At 35.9% G+C, this 23,339-nt stretch overlaps 1 protein-coding gene across 3 annotated transcripts; it reads right to left on the bottom strand.

Moving 5' to 3' along the window:
• Window positions 1–146: 146 nt before the first annotated feature.
• Window positions 147–22,979, bottom strand: LOC115448507 (adenylate cyclase type 10). Of its 3 annotated transcripts, XM_037439301.1 has the most exons (37): window positions 22,717–22,979; window positions 22,310–22,484; window positions 22,050–22,201; window positions 21,515–21,790; window positions 21,002–21,222; window positions 20,606–20,663; window positions 20,265–20,348; window positions 19,674–19,893; window positions 19,133–19,326; window positions 18,564–18,637; window positions 18,081–18,238; window positions 17,699–17,849; window positions 17,205–17,306; window positions 15,563–15,660; window positions 15,308–15,458; window positions 14,739–14,877; window positions 14,333–14,462; window positions 13,378–13,591; window positions 12,874–13,015; window positions 12,402–12,542; window positions 11,447–11,596; window positions 10,980–11,083; window positions 10,749–10,856; window positions 10,073–10,201; window positions 9,051–9,120; window positions 8,416–8,568; window positions 7,909–8,021; window positions 7,140–7,312; window positions 6,552–6,708; window positions 6,140–6,274; window positions 5,727–5,848; window positions 5,054–5,253; window positions 4,478–4,643; window positions 4,021–4,168; window positions 3,820–3,926; window positions 3,199–3,337; window positions 147–400 (listed from the first exon to the last, which is right to left on the bottom strand). In XM_037439301.1, the coding sequence occupies exons 1-37, from the start codon at window positions 22,739–22,741 to the stop codon at window positions 251–253; spliced, it is 5,229 nt and encodes a 1,742-aa protein (XP_037295198.1). In that variant the 5' UTR covers window positions 22,742–22,979; the 3' UTR covers window positions 147–250. The 3 variants fall into 3 exon arrangements, with proteins under 3 accessions (XP_037295198.1, XP_037295199.1, XP_037295200.1); XM_037439302.1 differs by lacking the exon at window positions 10,749–10,856; XM_037439303.1 differs by lacking the exons at window positions 15,308–15,458; window positions 15,563–15,660; window positions 17,205–17,306.
• Window positions 22,980–23,339: the final 360 nt, after the last annotated feature.

The raw sequence follows: 23,339 nt of genomic DNA, 5'->3' as shown, positions 1-23,339 counted from the left end.
TTTTTATATTATTTATAAATCTATTTATGGGTATCCAATTTGCACAAAAATACACATATTGTTGAACCTGATCGAACCAACATTATCAATAGTAGGTAGGTTAATGTTTATTACGATAGTGCTCAAAAAAGAGAAACAAAAACAAATATTAGAAAGGTATTTATTGCATTCAACTTCATAGTGTAAATACCTTAAAATGTAACTCATAGCATCTAACAGAGAAGAAACACATAATAATTATTAAATTGGTTCATTTTTCCAAATCCCTTGGCAGAGGTAAGGTGTAGGGCACAATTTTGCTTTTACCTGGATGAAAATCTCTATAATCCAGCAAATTATCGGGCTCAACGTGATTCGCCCAATAATCTATATATTTGGGACTCAGGGTTCCTTTCCAGTGCTGTAAAAAAAATAATATCAATCTTGAAGGACATTACAAATGATTGCATTTTTCTTGGTCTAAGCCAAAGATATCGAACCAGCGGCACGCGAGTAGAATCAAAAAAATATAATAGACGTAAAGGACAGGCCTGTCACAATAACATTAGGTTTTAAAATAATGCATGTTGAAGCCCACACACGAGCAAATAGCCTTGAGCATCCGTTCCATACTGCACACTAGTTACAGGCAGAAATATGAACATTTATTTTTAAGAATTTTAGGTCTTTTTAAAAATATTTAACTAACAAATTTTCCTTATTAAATTACATTTGTAATGCTTCATTTTTAGTGGTCGTTAACTCAGTCGCTATATCGTATACAGGGTGCCCCGAACACGGAGCAAACAATAAAAATAAAAATTGCAGAAATACGATGGTAATTTTTTTTTCATAAATTTCGAATAGATAGCTACTAAAATTTTACTATGGGCACTACCTTTATTTATATACGATCGCTTCCCCTAGTCTAGACCAAAAGATTTGTTCGTAATCTAATGACAGAAACGAGTCAAATATTTCAACACCAACGATTGGACGCGGCTTTTGATACGTAATATTCTGCATGAGTGAACACTAAATTTGATACTGAGTTCTTCAAGGAAGAGTCTGTCGCTAAAGTATACTGTTGGATAAGACCATCATCGTTAAGCTGAGGCACTCTAGAAAAGACTCGAGTTCAAAAATAGATAAGACAACATTAATAGCTATTAAATTTGATCCGGTTCATGAATCACGCAATTTTTGACAATAGAGACAATAAGATTACGCTCTATTCAGTTATGATCATTGTCTTCATACTGAGGTCATTTTAATTTTCCGTTTGTTTGAATGGCATTGCGTGGGAGTTTATGCAGGATGTACCTATAAGAGAAGAAGAATAAACCCACTGAGCAAGCAAATAGCTATTACAATGGCATCCACTGTTCTATTTTTGTATTATGGTTCATATTCATTCTTATCCTACTATATAGTCTTTACTCTATACATACTTAAAGACATAAGCGCTGTATACCTACGTCTATAATAGTTATACGATGTTTTGTCTCGCTTCCTCTCATGATTAATTCCACTCAACATAGCAAGACAAAACACCGTATAACTATTACCTTCGCATAAAACCTTTATTACTAAGGCTCTTAATTTATATCCGCATGTCAGTTCTTTGTACTTTAACTATTTTAATAATGAGGTGGTTTTTTAATGATCAAAAGTTTTTCGGGGTTTTGCCGAATTTACACATATCTACATAAAGTAATTAATATATTTTAACCGTTGAGATAGAAAATGCAAACGGACGCAGATTGCCATGTGGAGTTGGAAGTTCTCCTCAAATATCTAAGAAAAATATTTTTAGGTGGAAGAAATTTAGTCGATCAACAGCGAAATATATGTATATCATCTGGCAAGTCCAAAAGAATAGGCATACTGCATAAGTATTTACAATATTTTAATCTCTTTGCACATTTAGATAAATATTTAGCTAAAAATACAAAATTTTATAGGTCATTTGTGTTCATTATCTGTATCTATGTTATAGTTTTAGAAATCCGCTCTGTCAATAATTCCTTTACAAACAGTCGCTCTGGGATTCCCCGGGTCTTATAGCCCAATACTTTTTGGGAATTATTACCCATTTGTAAAAATACGTGCCAAGTTAACATATTTGTCATGTGAAAATTGCAGGTCGCTGCTTATTAAAAAATAAAAAAAAGGTTAAGGACTAAAACGAACTTTACCTATACCACATTAAAGTTCATAAATACCAGCGCCCTAATTCATATCAAGTAATAAAACGGTTGCCTGTACTGCACCTGCCTTGAGTCAATCAACCTCCACTTAATATTTAAAGGTCTCTTTAGCGGTCTCACTAATTAGTGATTTACGAGCTCGTGGCGAGAAAATTACACGATGTCAAGGCTGTAGTTACGTCAGTCAGATGACAGGAAATGCTTTTTTTTATTGATCACTAACATACAATACATTAAAATCATAATACCTACAAATCAGCCTAGCTAAGTGCCAAATATAGGTGGAGCATGCAAATTGTATATAAGAAAAAATAATATATCTGAAGTTACTACTTACCTTAAAACGTATATCATTGCCTTTGCCTATTCGTATAGAAAGTCCAGTCAGCAACAAAAGTAACTCAAAGCCAAAACTTCAAATCAGTTCTACACGTTAACTTCAATAGAAATATTTTAGCAGAGAAAAATTATTTGCTCATACCATGACATAAGTTTAAATACGATTTGAAATTGTGTATCTGTTCCGCTGTGGCTGACTACATACAATCTACGTGCGCCGAAAACGTTAAGTTTAAGCTAAAGGCAATCTTGTCTACCCAATTAAGGACCATAGGTCGCGATTGCCACTCAAGCATTCATAAAATATTAATAACAGATCAACATAAATAACCAAGTTAATTACGTTATTGCTGGTGATAAGATATATTTTATATCCGCTCGCATAGCGACCACCGTACACAATGTGTTAAAACCCGCTATAGTGGCCCACGTAAATGTATCACATTCCGTGACCAGCCTGTGTATATACAGTTCTAACAGGCCGGCATAATTGTGTCGCCTGCCGAGGCGTAATCATCTCTTGTCAGCGACCTACTCCACTTACTATCAGATTCAGTGAGGACAGACCGTCATTCCCGTCAGTCTACATTCTATTGGACCCCATTCCACTTACCATCAGATGCAATGAGGACAGGCCGTGCCGTAAAAAAAAGAATAAAAAAATACTGACATTTCTCGTATGTTCCGCCCAAATCATGAGAGTGCCGTGCGAGCACTGTTTCGCCGTTTCCCGAGCCTTGTTCAAATAACTATACGCTCGTAGCTTCCGCCCTCCTATGTAATGGTGATAGGCGAACAATAGCTGATATCTAAAAATAAAGCATTCAACTTAAGTCATCATCATCATCAGCCGCAGGATCTCCACTGCTGAACACGGCCCGCCCCCAAATATTTCCAGATCGCTCTATTTGAAGCGGCCCGCATCCGGCGACATTCAACTTAAGTACATCTGCTGACTGCTCGATACTAGTGTATATAGGTATGTTCAATTATGGCTATAAATGACTGAATAGCTGTGCACTAAAAATGCTACATCGAAAGTTATGTAAATGTCCAAACTATTTGAAGTAATTTACCGTGACATTGTTATTTTAATTATAAGAATGCGATAGTCAAGCTAGCAAATATCACACTTTCATTCGTATTGTAGAAAAATTTCTCAAATGGATGACCTCTTATTTAGCTCGCGTGATAATGTTTATATGTATATTTTTAATATATACATATTTAATATGTGTACTTTGTATTTTTAAATGCGCTGGGTAGTAAAATTTTATATGCACACATCTACCTTGGTTTATACATAGGAGCACGCTTGCACGCTCTGCACAAATCTATAAACATTGCCTTCACCGCCTTTTCCAAGATTATTATCTTCTTTATATTTCTGTTATCCATCTGGTATTTATTTATTCATTAATTTAATTATTTAATCAACATTTTTATCGTTTCAATTATATTACACCCAAAAAGAATTAATCGCAATTCGTACCTCATTCACTAAAGTTATCAGCAACCCTTCCACTAACCTCACCAACATCATTATGTTGAACTCGTGTTGTTCGAATTTCATCGACATTATTTGCTTTATTTTTTCTTCCCACAATATCGATCTCTCCCATGCTCCGATCCTAATGGTTCTACAAAGAAAATTATTATCATTTACCCACCACGTTTCAAAATAGAAAAAAAAGTGTGTGATTTACACCACACGACTGAAGTAAAACTTCTTTAGCTCCATCTATATGTACCTATGTATATATATATATATATATTATGTAGAATACATACATGTATATCTCCCTCTCAACTTCCATTCGCCTCGCCCGATCACGCTTTTCGTAACGCTCTCGCTTCGCAATCACCAGCTTGCTCCTCAATGCAAGCGTGCGTAAAGAAGTTTTACTTCAATAACTACGTATTCTGATATAGAGTAAAATTTGTCTCACATTAACCACATGCATACGAAGAAATTCCAAGCGGCTTCTGGGGTTTTAGACCTCAATATAGCATCACCTCTTTTTATATAAAACTTTTCGCACGTGCCGTAAGACTCCACGCAATAGCCTGTGTCTAGCATTATCATCATTGCGTAGAAATAGTACCAAGTCTCAGCTGAAACACAATTTGAAATTACTCTTCGAAGGAAATGTTAATAATGCATTTCAAAAAAACTGTCGACAAAGGGATAACGTACGAAATACAAACGATCTCAATTGCTATCTTATTTTTTATACGTGCACGCCGAAGTGACCCCACTGCATCTGATGGTAATTGGAGAATCCAATAGAATGTCGACTGACCACCCCTCGGCAGTTGACACAATTATGCCGGCTTGTTGGAACTGGACTGATCGCCAAAATTTACCAATCAGATTTTGTTCAACGTGACCACAGGTGACTTATTTAGATTATTTTTTCATCATATCGTAAGGCAGAAACATTTATTTATTGTAATGTAATGACATTACCCTGTTACTATAAGATTCTTATGTCGAAACTAGCGCAATGCAAAATGGCACTTACAGCTCAAGTCATAATGATCGGTCATGTAAAAGAACTCTCTCATTATGGCGACCATGTCGTGTATTCTCAGATCTGAGAGCAGGAGCTTCAACATCCATAGCACCAACATTTGTCGCGTATTCAGATCCGTTAGACCGGACATCATGTGCATCACTGACAGCCCAAATTCAAGGCTCTCCATCTTTTTACCATATTCTACGCTAAAAAATATTTTGTTGAGTTAGAAAATATGTCTACATACCTATTGTTTGGTATTTGTAAAGCTTGATAATATTGCAAAATAAAATAAAAAAGGAACTATATGTCTGCTCTTCAGCGTAGAATATACTAATATTATAAGGCTGAAGAGTTTGCTTATTTGATCGCGCTAATCTCAGGAACTATTGAATAACTACAATGAATATGAATAAAACTACATAATTAACAATGACGTCCTCAATGGCGTATCACAGTACGTTTCTCGTGCTAAGGTCTCGGGTTTCATCCACAGGTCGGATAAAAAAAATCTGTGTAGTATAAGCTCGGAATTCAGAATTGTGATCTGTAAACAGTAACACGCCTGCCAATAAGTACAGAGGACCTAACGTAGCTGAAATGCGGCTGTGATAACACGTCTGCCTACCTCTCAAAAGGCTAAAAGCGTGATGTGTAGATATAAATGATAAAAACTAACTAAAACAAGAATATGCTGGTGTATAGGTAGCAGACGGCATGCACTTCTGTGACGTCCAATTGGCCTCGCTTGCGGTGACACAAATCCATCGCGCGTTTCTCCAGTTTCACGCACATCGAAAACTATAGACATTTGATCCATTCATTTAAGCATAATTATATTAACTGTTGGCAGACTAAGAACCAATTGATCATCAATTAATTGAAGTAGTGAATTATCTTAGTAGGTTTGATTTGCTAAACAGAAGTTCCACGATTTGGAAGAGTGTTAGTTCGTTTAAATTATATTTAGATCTTACTTTTTAATTAAATCAGCACGCATTTTGGACATTGTGTTCAACAAAAGTTACATTTTTTTTGTGTGGAGCATATTAAATTATTTTACATTCAAGGATGATACTACATATTGCTTACTTTTTGTTTTTGTCGATATGTTGCGATCATATTGCCGTAACAAACGCAAAGTAGGCGGAAGTTAGAATTTGTCCGCAAGGCGTAATTTAAAGCGCATTTGGCAGCTAGAGTCGCATTCTCTGTTTCATTGCATTCCTGTTAAATAAGATCATAACAATGTACGAAATTAATATGCGTGTTATATTATGGTATATCACTAATGATTGTAGGGTTTTATCCCATAAAAATCTCTCAAATTTCTCTCGCAAATCCCAGAGTAGGTTGAACCTAATTATTTATAAAATCTAAAATGTATTGAATTGAATGCAGACGAAAACTAACCTAAATCTAAAACGAACTTTCAACTACATGATTGTTATACCTAACAAGCTAATCTATTGCCTCAAATAAAATAAAAAGCTGCGATCCTTACATCAAACAGCCGATACAATCGATTAAGCGTTTTAGCGATATCTTCATAAAAGTAACCAACGACTCCTCGTTCCGTCCCAATGTAACGGTTAGGAGCAATATACAAAGTCATCGCTTGACGGATCGAAGCACCAATGTTGTGTATACGAACCCAATGTCTGAAATTCAATGGACGGATTTGAAATTTGAATACAATGGTGAAATGAAGTTTGGTGTCAAACACGCATTGTTTGCAGCAAAAACGTATTGTTATAATGGGACATTTCCACATAGTTACGGATTTACTTGAGTAAGAAGTACACAACATAATAAGATAGTATGTGTGGTTCACCGTCGTAAAAGGTTGCACAGTATTCGACGGTAAATATACATCGTGCTATAAAACACTCGAGAGTGAATAAGACACATTTGGTATAGAAACAAATAAAACAATAGGATAACATCAGCTTCGTAGAATTTCGTCTCCATCGCTCACACTTATGGAATGTTTTGCCGCTCATTCGCCAAATATATTTCTGTGTTTTATTTTGTTCTGCCAAGTAGGTACGGTAATTTTGCCTTCTACGTAAAAATACATAAAAAATGTTACTTTGAAGTAGGGAAAGGGTCGCTGTAAAGTTTCATGGCTTCTAACAATTGTTTTCTTGCTTCGTTAAGGTCTCCGGACTCCATCATGCAGACGCTACGCATGGAGTAAATGCTTGCCAGTTGAAACTCTTTCATCCAACTTTTACGTATTTCTTTGGTGCAGGATTTTTCGTTCTATAGGATAAATTTTGTATTGTTTGTAAATTGTATGCATCGTAATCTAAAACACAATCATGGGCCCAATTTCCGTTTGTTAAAGCAACTCTCTTATATTAAAAGTTTTACATTATTAGGTATTTTAGTTTACTCGAATGTTTGTTATAAATTTTAAATGTGTGTAATCATTGAAAAAACCCTTGAGGTTTGGATAGTACCACTTTAGTGTAATCAGATGCTTTACAGAACTCGCCCAATGCTCCTTTGTCCCATTTAACTTTGGTGGAATAGAGTTGGGTTCAACATAATACCTAACACTCGCATTCACTAATCATACTATGAGGGTGTCCTCATGGTATGGTGGTATGTATTGTGCGTACAGTGCACCATCCGCACAGTGTAGGCAATTTAGCTTTCTTTGGCCTTGTTCAGCTTTGTTTATCTGACAGCCAACTGAAGTAAAGTCAAGCAAAAGTAGCCAATTATAGCGACCCTGTGTCTACGTATCGAAGACTGTCATGCCGAAAGCACTAAGAAACAGTCCTTACTTAACTAAATATTGTCTGTGAACACGCGTGTAAAACGTTTTGTTTAGGTTGGTTTTTGTTACGTACCAAAACAAAATTCTCAACTTCAAACAGAAGTCGTATAGCTTGAGGTATATTTAGGTTTATGATGCTCACGTTTGCATACTCTAGATACGCTTCGAATAACTTATCATATTCACCTGAAATAATAAACCTATATTTTATTTTGGACTTTGGAGTCGCGATGTGTAACAAATTCTACAACGAGCGAGATTATATTGCAACGTACACTCACGCCTCTTATGTGTGAAAGGATAGGCAGTGGCGTATCTAGTGCGCCAATTTTCGCCAAGCTTATGGCTATGAACCTATCACCGTAACCAAGTATAAATTCCAATTCCTAACTAACTCATGTATGTTATTTATTCTATATCATGTATTTATCGAATCAAAAATTACATACTTAGATTTTTGTTGCGGGTTTGAGTGGAACACCGAGGTGCGCACCGGACCAATGGGCGCTCTATTTTACACTATTATATTATTTTATAAATATATTTAAAAATAGGAATTAAGTAACAATGAAACATTTACCAGCGCCTCGGCAATGGTCTATGATTTGACAATAGACAGATAACAAAATAGATAGACATTCGCAATGTTCCACCACTAAAGACGAGAAGGAACGGACTCTCTTATCTTTGCGATAAATCTGCACCGTGGTGGACTCTCTTACACCCTTGCTGTCTGCAAATCAATTTCTATTAGCAAAATGAAATAAAAACAAAAAAATTGAAAAATAGTTTACTATTTGATATAACAAACTTTGTTTATTACTCTGATATTTTTATTAAAACTTGGTTTTTAAATTAAATTTTTATTTAAAACTAATTACCGCCTATCCGTCCTTTTCAATAAACGATTCCAATCCCGATCGTATATTAAAAACGACTCAATAGTTAATTAAAAGTCTGTCAGGCAAGCGACTTTCTCGGCTCATTGTTCAAAGGTATTAGAATAAAACACTATAATTAATAAATAATCTGATAGTTTTATCCCTCAATTTCTAACAATTTGTTGCACCAAAGTTATATACAGATAATTGTTAATTAAAATCAGTGCTTTTTAATATTTTAATTAAGACAATGTTTAATAAGTAATAACTGAAAATCTTTCTAAAATATGGCTAAATATATTCGTATAAAGCTAAGATACAAAGAGACAATTACCTAGAATACGACTTAATACTGTGCCTTCCGTCTCCAATAATTCAAAGCTAGACACCGTACTCAAGTTATACTAGAAAAAAAGGAATTATTAAAAAAAAATACAATGTAGTCGATGTAAAACATGTTTTATGTTAGATGCCCTTTGCCCACGGAAGGTAGAGACGCCTAGTATAGCGTGCCTGCTTCTCGATAATACGAAAGAGCGGTTTTTATAATCCATAGCGCGCAATGATAAATAAATACACGACTAATTTAATTACAAAAAAAATGGCGTCATCTGCTGCCGTTACTGAATACATAATTTGTAAAAAGACGATGTCATAAAACTATCCCCAATTAGGTAATTTTGATCAAAGTTCATTGATTCATAGTTCTGGTTTTCTAGTCTCCATTAATCAATAATTAATTTGTAGTTTTTAATGTGCCTGGGATTTACTTATAAACAAAAATTCTAACTGCAATTTATAATGGCTTACCACTACATACCCCTTTTTTTGTTAATTAAAATCTCTCGGTGTATATTATTATACGTTTTATTTAAATTTCTAAACTAACATAAGCTCACGCTAATACGTTATTAGTGCGCTTTTTACTGAGTTTACACTAGTTCCGTGACGCGACACTTGGTTCAAAAACCATTTATAACTGCTCAACCTCAGCCTGAGAAACAATCCCACACTCACATAGTTTTACAATACTTAGGGCCGTATGAATAGATGCAACTCAGTTCCGCTCTGAAGTACGATATCTGAGCCGCTGTCAAATTAAAATCAGCATCTTAAGATACTCGGTATTAAATAAACCCATGTTAAGATGAACTCTAATGATATCTTAAGTTACAATATAACGGATTTTGACAACTGTGATTATTTATTAAACAACGCCGACTCAGCTGAGAACACGCTCTTAAATTACAGCTTAAGCTTGGTTAATTAAATAACTCATTAAATAAATTAACGTCTACTTAAGATCCTACTCAAAGGTGAGATTAATTTATTAATTACAGCTCTAACTCCACTTACTGTAAAGTCAGACATGCTGTCATGTGCAAATATTGACGGCTCCTGTTCCCCTGGTATTCTAGTCTCGGCACTCAACGCGCATATCTGGAGCCGAGTACGTTTCAACTCTTCACTTTCTTCTATAAGACCCTGAAAGTTAGTAATTTATGGGCAAACGTAGTGCTTAACTATCAAAGTAGTCGCTTACTCCTCTAATCATTCCGTTGCAGAGGAGGTCGGGTAAGAAAGGCCACTTTTATTTTCTTTCGCATTTTTATACCATGTTCTTTGGCAACACGATTTATATGTCACTAGATAGAGTTTTTATTTTAGTTTTAAAAGAAATAAAGATTATTTCTCATACGGAATCTATTTCAAAAATATTTCATGATGTATGAAAAAAGGGAAGCAAAAAAGGAACACATTTGTAAACATGAATATACGAAAAGGTTATATTGTTAAGATGCAAAAAAAAATACTTCACAGTCTGAAAAAAGCAATCGCGTGTATCTCAAGTACAGCATTTCAGAGCGTGCTGATGTCAATTAGGGAGGAAGATGTTGCTATTGCGATCATTCTACGCTGATCAATAAATTGGTTCAATAGTTCTGTTTTCTATTATAGTCTTTATGACAATCTACCCGTGAGACAACCATACCCTATCGCCCCTATTAGAAGCAGTAAAAAAAATGCATACATCATCACAGCGCAGGCCAAGGAGTTTACTGAAACAGCCAGCACCGCAACTCAGACACCTACGCGTATATCGCTCTAAATACAGCAAGGCACGAGCGTGCATTTCGTGCTGAAACCACATTTTAAATCATTAATAATGCTAATTTTAGCTTTGAATCAAACGACAATCCACCATTCGAGTAATACCTAGCAACTAATCGTTATTACTTGATGTTTAATCAATTATATTTACCTTTTGACTCTCCGTTAGCAACTCGTATGTAGTTGTTCGGAATAGGGTGTGTCGAAATCTCATATATCCACAAAATGCATACATTGGAAGGTCTCTGCAATGTGCTATTAAAAATGAAACCATGTTAATTGCTTATAAAGAGCTTTCATCAACCACGAGTTTCCTGAGCTCTACATTTAGTATATTTAAGAATTTAAAATTATGATGCTGCAATATATTTTTCTAATATCTATAGTAGCTGCAATATATTTTTCTAATATGTATAGTATAGTAGGGACCTACTACATAACTGTTTTCTTTTTTCAAAAAAGAAACTCGTGAACTTGCTATCTATGTTTCAATCTTGTTTCGATTAATCTGAACCTTATTTTAATTTATATCTGACCATTAGTCTAATTTCAGATCTTATTAAGGTAGGCCTCCACTATAATAGGTAATATAATTACTTTTCAGTCACAGAAACTCACGTGGTTGCCTGGTTCCTAGACACGCACAATATGGTGGTTTGGTTGTCGCCGGTAAGGCAGGCGCTGGGTGAACTAACACCAAAGATGTGTCTCTTGTGAAATCACCGCCTTCGCATTCCAGGACTCGTATCGCAAACAGTTTAGCCACAGCTTATATTCAAAGAAAACCTTATTAAATTGCTAATTTCAATTTTACTTTGAAAGGTGTTAGAGCCAACCGTGAAACAATTTATTTGGTGCGACTTCTAGAGGCGCCTGCTGGCTCTGATAAAAAATACTTCCTTTGCCTTTTTGCCACTTCAACACTAGTGGTGGGTATGGGCTTTTACAGACTTAAAATACGTCTACGCTATATTATTATCAAATCGCAAAAGTTATATTAATAGAATCGTAGCGTAGACGTTTTTTTATCTAATGATTTTACAAATAATATATATAATAATAATATCAGCCCTGTATTATATACTTGCCCACTGCTGAGCACGGGCCTCCCCTACTACTGAAAGGGATTAGGCCTTAGTCCACCACGTTGGCCTAGTGCGGATTGGTAGACCCCACACACCTTCGAAATTCCTAATAGAGAACTTCTCAGATGTGCAGGTTTCCTTCACCGTTAAAGCGAACGAAAGATTCACAAAGAATACACACATGGTTTTTTTTTAAAAAAGTCAGAGGTGTGTGCCCTTGGGATTTGAACCTGCGGACATTCGTCTCGGCAGTCCGTTCCACACCCAACTAGGCTATCGCCGCTTTTATTTTCGGCGATTTTACAAAAGATGAATTTATTTTCGAATATTTATAACTACAGTTATAGTTATTTGTGGTTAACACTTTGGGTTTGTGGGAGGGGGGAAGTTTCACTATTGAATACATAATTCGTCCCTCCTGGTGACGATTTTGGCGTGTAATACAAAGGAAAAAGAAGCATTTATGAAATAATAAGGAAATGTGCTACCTTCAGCCACCTTCCTCGGGGAATCACTTTGCAATAAATGAAGCAGCATTCTTCTAGAAAACACGTCTCCGAGCACAGAACCGCATTTCAAGAGCATCTTCTCAAATGGTGTTAAAGAGTCGTAAGTTTTTAATATTATTGCTACAATCGTATAATTAGGCTTAAAACAAATTTAATATCTCTTAATTAGGATTATTTTAGAAGTCGTTAATGTTTTTGAATGTATGTGTAAACCTAAGTAGATATAAAAATGTAAGTAAGTAAATTCTAGGATGTTTCATCACTATCATTTTAGCTATCAAATAGTTATAGCTGTATCTAATTATTTATGTTTCTATTCTTTTCAGGATTCTATATTCTTCTACAATTTCGACTAAACTCTTTATAAAATTCTTCTACAAACTGAATATTTAGATACTGATCTCCAACTCTCGTTATTTCTCTGTAGATTTAGCTAAACAAACAAAATTACCATCCATAGTCATGTCAACTTTTATGTCGTCAAAGTTGTATGAATCGTCTAGTACCGCCATTTGCACTGTTTCTGTATCTTGGATGGTGTACATGCTTTCTTGTCTACTCATCACACTTACACTTATTATACTGTAAATGCTCTGCAACATTCACAGTAATATAATTTAATTTTATTATAAAATTAAATGACACTGCGTTAAATTTGGATATTGTCGATTCGTATTAATGCAAGTTGAAATGTGCTTCTTGTTCGATATTATTCAAAGCATCATGATTGTTTACAGAAGCCTCTAGCGGTGCAGATTTATTTTATAGAACCTATAGCTATGGGTAAGAAGTAGTAAGTCTCTTCAGCCTACAAGCAGAAAAGTGGGATTGAGTACCTACTATTTAAAGTTTTGGCCAGAAAACAATTTTTTTACATACATTATTCTAGAAAAGAGCCTCAAAGGAAGCGGAACCGCGGTCCAAAGCTAGTCTACAATATCTTCACTTATATAACCTGGTAACTAGGTCTCCTCATGAGCGGGTCATCGCACAAAGGGTTGATATCACAGTCCGCTCTCTGCAACAACGCTAGAGAGGGCATCACGGCTCTAGACTCTATGGCTTCGTTTCGCGACACAGTGACCACAGACAAGGCACCGTGCTGCACCAACGATATCACGAAGTTTTGGATCCATCCAGGCATGCCTCCGCTTGCGCTTTCTATCACCCTGGTGAGTTTTTATAAGTAGGTACTTACCTACTTAATTAAATATCTGTACAATTAGTGAAGTTGAGAGAGTGAGAAAAGGCAATATTCTTCATCGTAACGCCATTTTTTATCAAAATATCGTCTTGGAATTTATTTTATACCTGACTGGAAATCAGCGATTCGTAAAGTTGTTTAATGACCTATAAGAATAATATTACTGAAGCATAAAATAAGAATTTATTTTATCGCCTACAAAGAGGGACGATCTAACATCCACGGTTTTAGCTGCCACCTCCTTTTGAAACAAACTTTAAACCGGGTCCACAGGTGTATGGGAGTATTTACCTCATAATGAATCGTTTCCTTTTTTCTGTATTTCATTCTTAGCTCTGGGTTTCCAGGCTGTGTTGAAGATACCAATGAAGTAGGTACGTACCAATTAATGGATGAACTATGGCGGTAATTTAAAAAGTATAGAAATACCTGTTTGTGTTCTAAACATTTAAACACAATCATAATCAAAAGAATAACAAGAGGATTGTTGGCGTTCGGGAGTCCGTAAGCCCGAGGGTAGATATCGTTGTCGGCTAACTTCGCGTAAACCCGACGCCTCTCGCGATTCGACACGCACACCGCACGTCGGAGCGGCTTCGGCCAATCAACAAAGCTAACGACGCGGGGGATTGCGTATAACGCAAAAGGCGCGCACTGTTTAAAACTACTGCCGCCAAAACTCGCACGTTACAAAAGTGATGTATACTTCTCTAGATCCGCAGGTATTGCTTGCACGTCTAGTAATTGGCAAGCTAAAGCCGCGTGGTAAAACCTGTCGATGCCGCCCAACGGGATTTTAACGATCATGTTGCTTGCGAGGCAGCTGTTTGCTGTCGCTGCGAAAACACATGAAGATAACATATTTTTCCCAGGTATACTGCAATGCATTTTATTTTTTGTTCTACAAACGGTATTAAAGAATTAATAGGAAGAAGTATATTATCTACTTAGGTTTTGTTGTTTAAAATCTGGCGTAATTTTTAAGTTTTTAAAGATCTATATCTTTGGTATATATCTACACAACAAATGGTTTCTATAATAAATTATAAAATTCTACTGGCCTTAATCTACCTTAAAATGCATAAGATCTTTAAGATATTTAACACACTTACGCGACAACGTCTCTGCATCTGTGATTGTCATTAATAAGAATATAGTTTTGGTTTCTAAGAGCAGAATCAAAATACGCCACGACTCGTTGTCAGCGTGTTGGGCCTCCTCCACCACACACACCCAGAGACTTGTAAAATTCTACAAACGAGTAGAAACACAACGAATTTAGGGTCTGTTTTATAATATTCATGTAAATGTTGGAAGTTACAGACAGCATAAGCGACAGTGTAATTTATTTATTTGGCTTTTTCTTAATATATTCGAGGAGTAGCTTTACTATGATGTTGCGAAACAAGCATTTATTCAATTAATACATACGCTATAGAGCTGAATATTTAGTTGTCGGGCAATGAGGATCGCTAGAGAAAACAGGTCTAAGTAACCAAGTATCTACCTAGTTAGGCATTGAAATATCTAGTACCTACAGGATTCCGTTCTAGGGACACATCGTTTCAAATGAATGCTTAGTTAAACTGGAGGAAATAAATAAATAGTACGTGCCTACACAAAATATTACCTAAAATAAAATAGTAGTTTATTACTTTAAATATAGCATGTCGTGGCTTACATTTTTGCAGATTTCTTTAATAATATTCTTTACAGAAAATTCATTAAGAATGTCGCCAGAATATTGATAATTCTCCGGCAACGGGAAACGACAGTCAAATATCATATTGATTGCGTATATTTGTAAAGGACTCGCAGAGGTTACGTCAATACTGGAAAATAAATAAAGGTATTGCGTGTCATGCCCTATATTAAACCTTAACCCGAATTTGCATTATAACATACTATTAAGAAAGTAAATTATGTACACGCATACTTATATCTTATCCTGTTCTCGTAATATTCTCTCCCGGATCGTGAATTCCCTCCAGGAAACGCTTTGGTTAGTATTAAACGAAACAATTTGTAAGGAACCTAAAAACAATACATCATTCATCGAATCAAATAATATTAAATTTTTAATGATGTAGTCAAATTATAAAACTTTTGAAAATCTTGTATTAACTTAATTAGAAATCGGTCGATTAACTAAGGCCGGCCCGTTCACAACACTCACAACAATACAATTTTACACAATTGTTAAAAAGTTTCATATTCTTAGGTATCTGTATAGATAGATAGATTATAATAAGTAAATCATCTAAGTTTATAATATAACTAGCTTTTGCCCGCGGCTCCGCCCGCGTTATAAAGTTTTTCAGGCTAAAGTTTTCCGTTATAAAAGTAGTAGTTTCCCGGGAGCCTCTCAAACTGTCTCCATACCAAATTTCATCTTAATACGTTGGGTAGTTTTTGAGTTTAACACGTTCAGGCAGACAGATGCAGCGGAGGACTTTGTTTTATAATATATTTTTTAGAAATTTTTAAGAGGAATAATCCCGTCATATATCATTGTTGCATAACTTTAATCGTTTACGCAGCGCACGCAACGGAAGCTCTCAAAACTAATAATTTTTCCCCGTTTTTGCAACATGTTTCATTACTGCTCCGCTCCGATTAGTCATAGCGTGATGATATATAGCCTATAGCACTCCAGGAACAAAGTGCTACCCAACACAAAAATATTTTTTTCAGTTCGATCTGATAGTTCCTGAGATTAGCCATTACTGCTCCGCTCCTATTGGTCATAGCGTGATGATATATACCCCATAGTACTCCACGAACAAAGAACTATCCAACACAAAAATATTTTTTCAGTTTGAACCGGTAGTTCCTGAGATTAGCCATTACTACTCCGCTCCTATTGGTCATAGCGTGATGATATATAGCCTATAGCACTACACTAATAAAGAGCTATCCAACACAAAAAGAATTTTTCAGTTCGAACCGGTAGTTCCTGAGATTAGTCATTACTGCTCCGCTCCTATTGGTCATAGCGTGATGATATATAGCCTATAGCGCTACACTAATAAAGAGCTATCCAACACAAAAAGAATTTTTCAGTTCGAACCGGTAGTTCCTGAGATTAGTCATTACTGCTCCGCTCCTATTGGTCATAGCGTGATGATATATAGCCTATAGCACTCCACGAACAAAGGGCTATCCAACACAAAAAGAATTTTTCAGTTTGGACCGGTAGTTCCTGAGATTAGCCATTACTGCCCCGCTCCTATTGGGTATAGCGTGATGATATATAGCCTATAGCACTCCACGAACAAAGGGCTATCCAACGCAAAAAGAATTTTTCAATTTGGACTGGTAGTTCCTGAGATTAGCGCGTTCAAACAAACAAACAAACAAACAAACAAACAAACTCTTCAGCTTTATATAATAGTATAGATTAAAGGGCAGATACATAGATTCCACAAAATATTGTATTTTTTTTTACTTTGTTGAGCCTTGAGCATTGCGGTCCTATATTAGTTTATTCACATACACTACACATAACGTGCGAATGTGTTGTACCCGCCAATTGCAGATAATCGACGTTTAATAAACTAAATTAAAACATAAATAACCTTCTCGGACTCCGTCAACACGACTTTCTCTACACGTAAAAAGTTTGGTGTTATATGCATGCATTCTTCTACCAAACGTCGCTTTCCTACTAACTTTGGACCCTGGACATAATTAAAAATTAACAAAACATTGAACGGTATCTTAACTTTGTAAAACTTTTTTTTTACTCCACACTAATGTAGGGTACATGGTTGAGTAATAAATTTGCTGTCTATACCTACGGAATCTAAATTATTTAAACATGAGCAAATCATTATAGAAAAACACCAAGAAATGCCCAGCCGAGAACTAATCCGAGAAACTCAGAACACAAAAAGTTACAAGCAGAAATGTATACTACGAAGTAGGTACGATCTACAGTTTACATATCTACTACTACCATCATTAAGAAGGCATCAAGAGTGCATCAAGAACGCATCAAGAGTGCATCAAGAAGGTAATAAGTAGCTACCACTACCAAAGAATACACCAGTAAAATGGATAAATGACTCACAAGAAAGGCCATGCCATATTTATGATCGCGATACCGCGTGAATACTTGGTGCTGCTGTTCTATTGCATTGTGTAGAGTTGCTTTGTATTTGCGTAGCTCTTCGTTACGGCCTAGGAGCGGGTGGCGGTATATGCTCAAGCGCTCTGGCCATCTGATGATACAACTTATATTAAAACCCAAGCTTACTGCAAACGTATGTTTTTAAGTTTTTTATTTACTTACAAATTGACCCACTACACCTTATGGTAAGTAGACTGTTATATGCCAAAACAACGCTTATAATATTGTGAAGAGCGACTTCCTTATCACTACATAAGTAGGTATATTTTGTTAAAAAAAAGCTCATCTACTCCAATACAGTTTGTGTGAAAAACCAACCAACCCCGTTAAATTAAACTCGTAAATAGGGCCAGGTTTAGCAATTCCTTTCAAAGGCTTCGCTTCCATAAGCCTGAAGAATTCTTGTTCAAGTTTGCTTCTAAGAAACGTCTCTTTGTCACAAGTCACTTTGTTGGGATAAGAGATCATTAACCGCGCTGCCTGTAAAGATTATAGTTTAAAAATCGCAATACTGTTAGACGATAGATTTTCTATTACCGTGAATAAATGTGATAGTATGTTTCAATATTCTTTAGCGTACTAAATACCAAGTATAAACTGCTGAAAAACTTAAAAAAAATTGGTATCTTAATAGACTTTTCTCAACAGTACCTATGCCCAATTTTTTTAAGGTACGAGGTAAGTACAATATGGGCCTTCGGACTTTTATAGTGGGAAAAGGATATCACACCGGTCGAACGGGGCTGAAAGTTAACTTTTACTATATGGTTCTACGCAATTGTTTAATGAATGCTTGATTTATTACTTTGTTCACAGCAGGTCCGATGACAGTGTATTCACGACGAAGCACATGCCCCACTACACCGCAGTAAGTTGTACCTAGACATTAGTGAATAATTTCGATTAAGATCCTAGTTTTTATGAAGTTAATTGAGTAGTATTTAAAATCTTAGCCAAATCTCACTAACTTAAACTAAGGAATAGTTCTTTAAGCATGTTGTAATAAGAATTTCGTTTAGTTATTGCGAGCGGTCGCCTTTGGTAAAGTCTCCCTCATTCCCTCTCTGGGAGATTGTCGCGCAAATTGCACTAGAAACCCAAAGTATTGTCTGGCAAAGGATTCTAGGACCTCTGGGAACCCGCCAAGTCAAGGATGCCATAATTTTTAATCCATAACAATTGATAGATATAAGTAGGTACTTATACTTACACAAAAACAAACTGGCGTCCATAATCGCTTTCCCAGTTTCAGAATTAGCAATTTTAAATTTCGTACCACATACTAAAATTATTTTTCAACCAACCGCACGTTGATTATTAAGAATCATGATATAGGGATACTAGGAAAATTAAATATCGGCAATAATATCTAACCCGAAGTGACGCCAATAGACACAGTAGTAATGTTCCTATCATTCAAGTTTTCTTTCAACTGGAAGGCGCACTGCAGCGCTTTCTGAGCTTCGTCCTCGTGTTTAAGCCCTCTTAAACCGAACACCACGAGAAACATCATGTCCTTGTCGAACATTGACACTTTGTTCACTAGCCCGCCCGATTCTGACGTCACGCTAATTTAATTAAAAATATATCAGTCCCAATTCGAAACTCGAGATCATCAGTGATAAGATTGGTGAATGCTATCAAATGGAACCGCGGAATTATTTATGTGGCACATCACGAGATACCAAATTAAAGATTGGGAGATTATGTTGATCTAGCAAATTTTTGAGTGCTTCAAAAAAGTAACCTAAAAGAAATCTTTTACGATTATCTCGATGAGTAAGCGATGAGTAATTAGAATTTATAATTTAACAATTCTCCAAACTATTCCCCTTAAATATCAAGGACATGGGGGTGAAAATTCGAGAATATCTAACGATTGAAGTGATTTATTTATTTCATTAAAACCACTAACCTAGAAACACATTTATAAGCATCATTAACCACACCAATAAGTACGCTTTCTGTGACAGTTTTGGTGATAATATTCAGAAAGACTACGACGACACGGCGCACTTCTGTCAAGAAATCCATAGGTTCGTCGTTGTCTACTGCACGTAAAACTGGGGTCACCATGAACCGCCTTAGACCAGGCCACCATGAACTGCGCATCGCTGCTATAACTGCTGGCCTCACTGAGAATAAGTTGTACTAATTTGAACTTAATTCATGCTAAGAACGAATCTACTCAAAAACAATTTTTTTTAATGCCCAAGTAGGCAAACGAACAAGCAGTCCGCCTAACATAAGTCCATATTTATGCAATACCAGAGACACAGCAAAGCCGCTGCCTACAGGAAACGCAACAGCAGGTAAATGGTTCCTGTGAGGAGGAATCAAGATGAGGAATGTATTATATGCCTACTTTGTTATTCATAGTTACGTGTGTATTTGGTGCTGTTTACAGACTGGTGTGACTTATCCATCAGGCGATTGAGTCATACAATCGTGAAATTGAAACTTAAATAAATATTTATATATCATAGTAAAGTAATTTGGCTCTTACGTGAAAATTCCCTATAATTAATTTCGCTAACAATCTCGTCGTCGGATCTAGGTGTACTTTTTGAGAAGCTGGGAGACTCTGTCTCTGCAATATTGGTACGTTTGAGGGAATGAGAAATATTTATTATCCAATGAGAGATATGTATTATTATAATTTCTAAATACCTATGTAGTTACATCTTTTAATGTCTAATAAGTACCTACACTACACATGACATTTTTATCTACTGGTCCAAAGTAAGAAACTAAATAATTTTGATAACAATAACAACCAGTGCATAAATAATAATATTATCCACCTAGTACTTAATAATTTGGCCACGAATGAAATGTTCTAAGTACCTCTTATTGAACTCTGTAATCTTTCGACTCTTTTCCATGTCGCACCAACTCCTAGAACCTAGAACATTATATTTGCAATGCGGTTTTATATAGCACAATAGGTCCATCTATTCTTTTTAGTTAATTTATTTGGCCTGATAATTCCGTTCAGAATATATACTAAGTCCAACATATTATGGCCTGATGAAGGAAACAGGACGCCGCGCCGCGCCAAGCGGATACTGAATAAAACATCCAAATGTCTCTTCTTTATCCGAAGACAGGAATCGAACCCGGAACCTCTCTGAACCGCAATATAAGTATGCCGCCGATGCATTGAAAATAGCATTTTTACAGGTGAAGGCCAATAACATCTAACTTGACCATAAAAATTATAACATTTTATAGTCGTACAACCTTTGTATGTCTCCCATCGCCACAAGGATGGGTGCAGTACTCTGCTTCATTGACGTAGATCCACGCACTGGCCGACGTTAGCACGTCCCCGGCGTTACTCATGTATTCAGCCATCTTCACGTCCCATACAGGCTGGCCGACGATCACATAATGCATTTGAGTTATATTCTCACCACCAATTATAGAGAAATGTGACACTCCAGCTGATATAGCTATTTTTACTGTCGGATTAACATGGCAAAGATTAAATTTCTTCTCTTCATCTATTTACTATTTTTTATGAAATACTAGGTAAGTACCTATTTTAGTAAATTATGTCCTTAAAATTAATTGCGGGTAGGCTTTAACTTGGAAAGCGAGTGTTTAACGCCAATACCGACGCTGAAAGCATTAAGCTATAGCTAGTTACGACTTATGCTTATAGCATTTATAACTTATGAGCCAGCTCGACTAGAATTTTTTCATAAGACCTGATCCACCTTTGATTTACTACAATAATATTTCAGAACCAACCCTTAAGTTTAACACCAACGTCTGTACGATAACTTCCGTAATTCTTTTGAATTATCAATCCACAATCTATAGCAGTGTGAACAACGTCTTGCATCGTCAGCCTAGGTGTCTTCTTCCACATAGATAGGAAGGCATCGCCAGAAAATTTGAGAACGTCTCCATTATGAGTCAGTATCTCTTGCACCATGGCTCCGATGTAAGAATTAAGAACTTGTGTCAACTTCGAAGGTCCACCATGACCTGCTTTCGTATAGCCCTCGCATAGTTCTGTAAACCCTTTAAAATAATATAAAAAATAATACCTACCTGCTTAGGTAGGTAAGTATTTCAAAATATTCACAATAAGAGCAATGGTCACCATACCTATGCTTGTCGTCATAAAATTGAAAGCGAAAGGTCGTGGACTCCCAACTTCTTTTTTTGAGACTAGAGAATATATTAAGATCTTACCAGGAAAATTATTTGAAAGCATTGACTCCATAGATATACTTCTTTCTAATAAAATGGTTATTTAAAAATAATATAATCTCAGTACCAGAGACATCAATAAACATAAGAGCGGTCTCATATCTTCTAACAGAATGGTCATAGTGCTGGTAAATGATCTCGTCTGGCACCATGGAAGCAATAATACCAATCCTTGTTGCTTCCTTTACTGTACTCCAAGTTCCTTTTACGCATTCCATTCTAAATAAAATTATAGCTCTAATGATCGACAGACTTAGACAATTTATATTGTAATACAAAAGTATGAAACCAAGAAATTATTGTAGGTAACATGTGTGGTGTACGCACGTGGTTTTTTTCTGGGAATCGCGGTTTCTATGGCGCTCTCGCGGAGATAACATTTCATTAGGAATGGAGCTTCTTGTCGAAAATGTGTGGTGGATTCGTCTCATAGCCATCAGATACTCGTCATAGCTGGCCTGACTTTTGCGATGAAACTCACTGATACTCTTGGAATCATAGCCTGTTTTAGCGGTAAAACATTGCCCAAATAAAAAAAAAAAACAATTCACTAAAAGCTACTCTTCTATCTGCCTTTATCATTCTCCAGTCAGGCACAACAAACCTCCTATTGAGCATTGACGTAGGTATATTATGCTATTGAGCATGTTGCAGAAAGGACTTGGATTAGTTTTTACGCCACTACACAAACATTTCTACGAACACTAATAACAATACTAGTAATGTAGTTTTACCTTCGTTATATTCTGTGTCTGTCATTATTATAAACAATACCTATTGCTTTTGATGCTGGTAGTAATTGTATCTCAATTTCTTTATTTTTAATACTTGAACAGAAAAGCAGAGCACAGAAATAGCGGAAATTAATAGCAGTTTCTGCTGATCGTAAATAATTATTTGAATTATGGAGGGTAGAAGTAATTTAGATAAGCAAACTCTTTGGATAACCAATGAGAATTTATTAGAGGAGAAAATTTAAAAACTAAGGCGTGTCTAGATTAGGTATAATGATATATCTACTATACTCATGTGTACCTTGGAACCTATCTACAATCGTAACAAATTTAAGTATTTTCATTCTAGCAGCACTTTACACGATTCCAGTACTGATATATGTAAGAGTACCCATGCGTGTTTACACCTTAATTTTTCTTCTAAATATTGTTTATTTTTTTGCGGCAGGTGATCAATATGCATACGCTAGTTAGAATACTGGCAGTGAGCGAAAGTAATAGGTAATAACCACGCCTTTGACCGACCAATGAGCACACGCGCACGGCCGTCCTGCACTCCTGCGCATCCTATCGATGCATTAGTGACTCGGGAGGTCGGTTGGCCACATTACCTAAAAGTCAAT

The sequence above is a fragment of the Manduca sexta genome, chromosome 16 (genome assembly GCF_014839805.1).
Source record: "Manduca sexta isolate Smith_Timp_Sample1 chromosome 16, JHU_Msex_v1.0, whole genome shotgun sequence".
In the NCBI taxonomy this organism is placed as follows: domain Eukaryota; kingdom Metazoa; phylum Arthropoda; class Insecta; order Lepidoptera; family Sphingidae; genus Manduca; species Manduca sexta.
The sequence above is the reverse complement of the archived record's forward strand: the minus strand, read 5'-3'. Positions and strand labels throughout refer to the sequence as shown.

What these genes read in the sequence shown, in the direction of transcription:
- LOC115448507 (XM_037439301.1), bottom strand. Translation starts at nt 22,741, where the DNA reads ATGACAGACACAGAATATAACGAAG. An exon ending in GCTTATAAATGTGTTTCTAG is followed by an intron (nt 19,327 to 19,673) that starts GTTAGTGGTTTT and finishes TAATTAAATTAG; the next exon opens with CGTGACGTCAGAATCGGGCG. An exon ending in CATATCGACAAAAACAAAAA is followed by an intron (nt 5,849 to 6,139) that starts GTAAGCAATATG and finishes AAATGTCTATAG; the next exon opens with TTTTCGATGTGCGTGAAACT.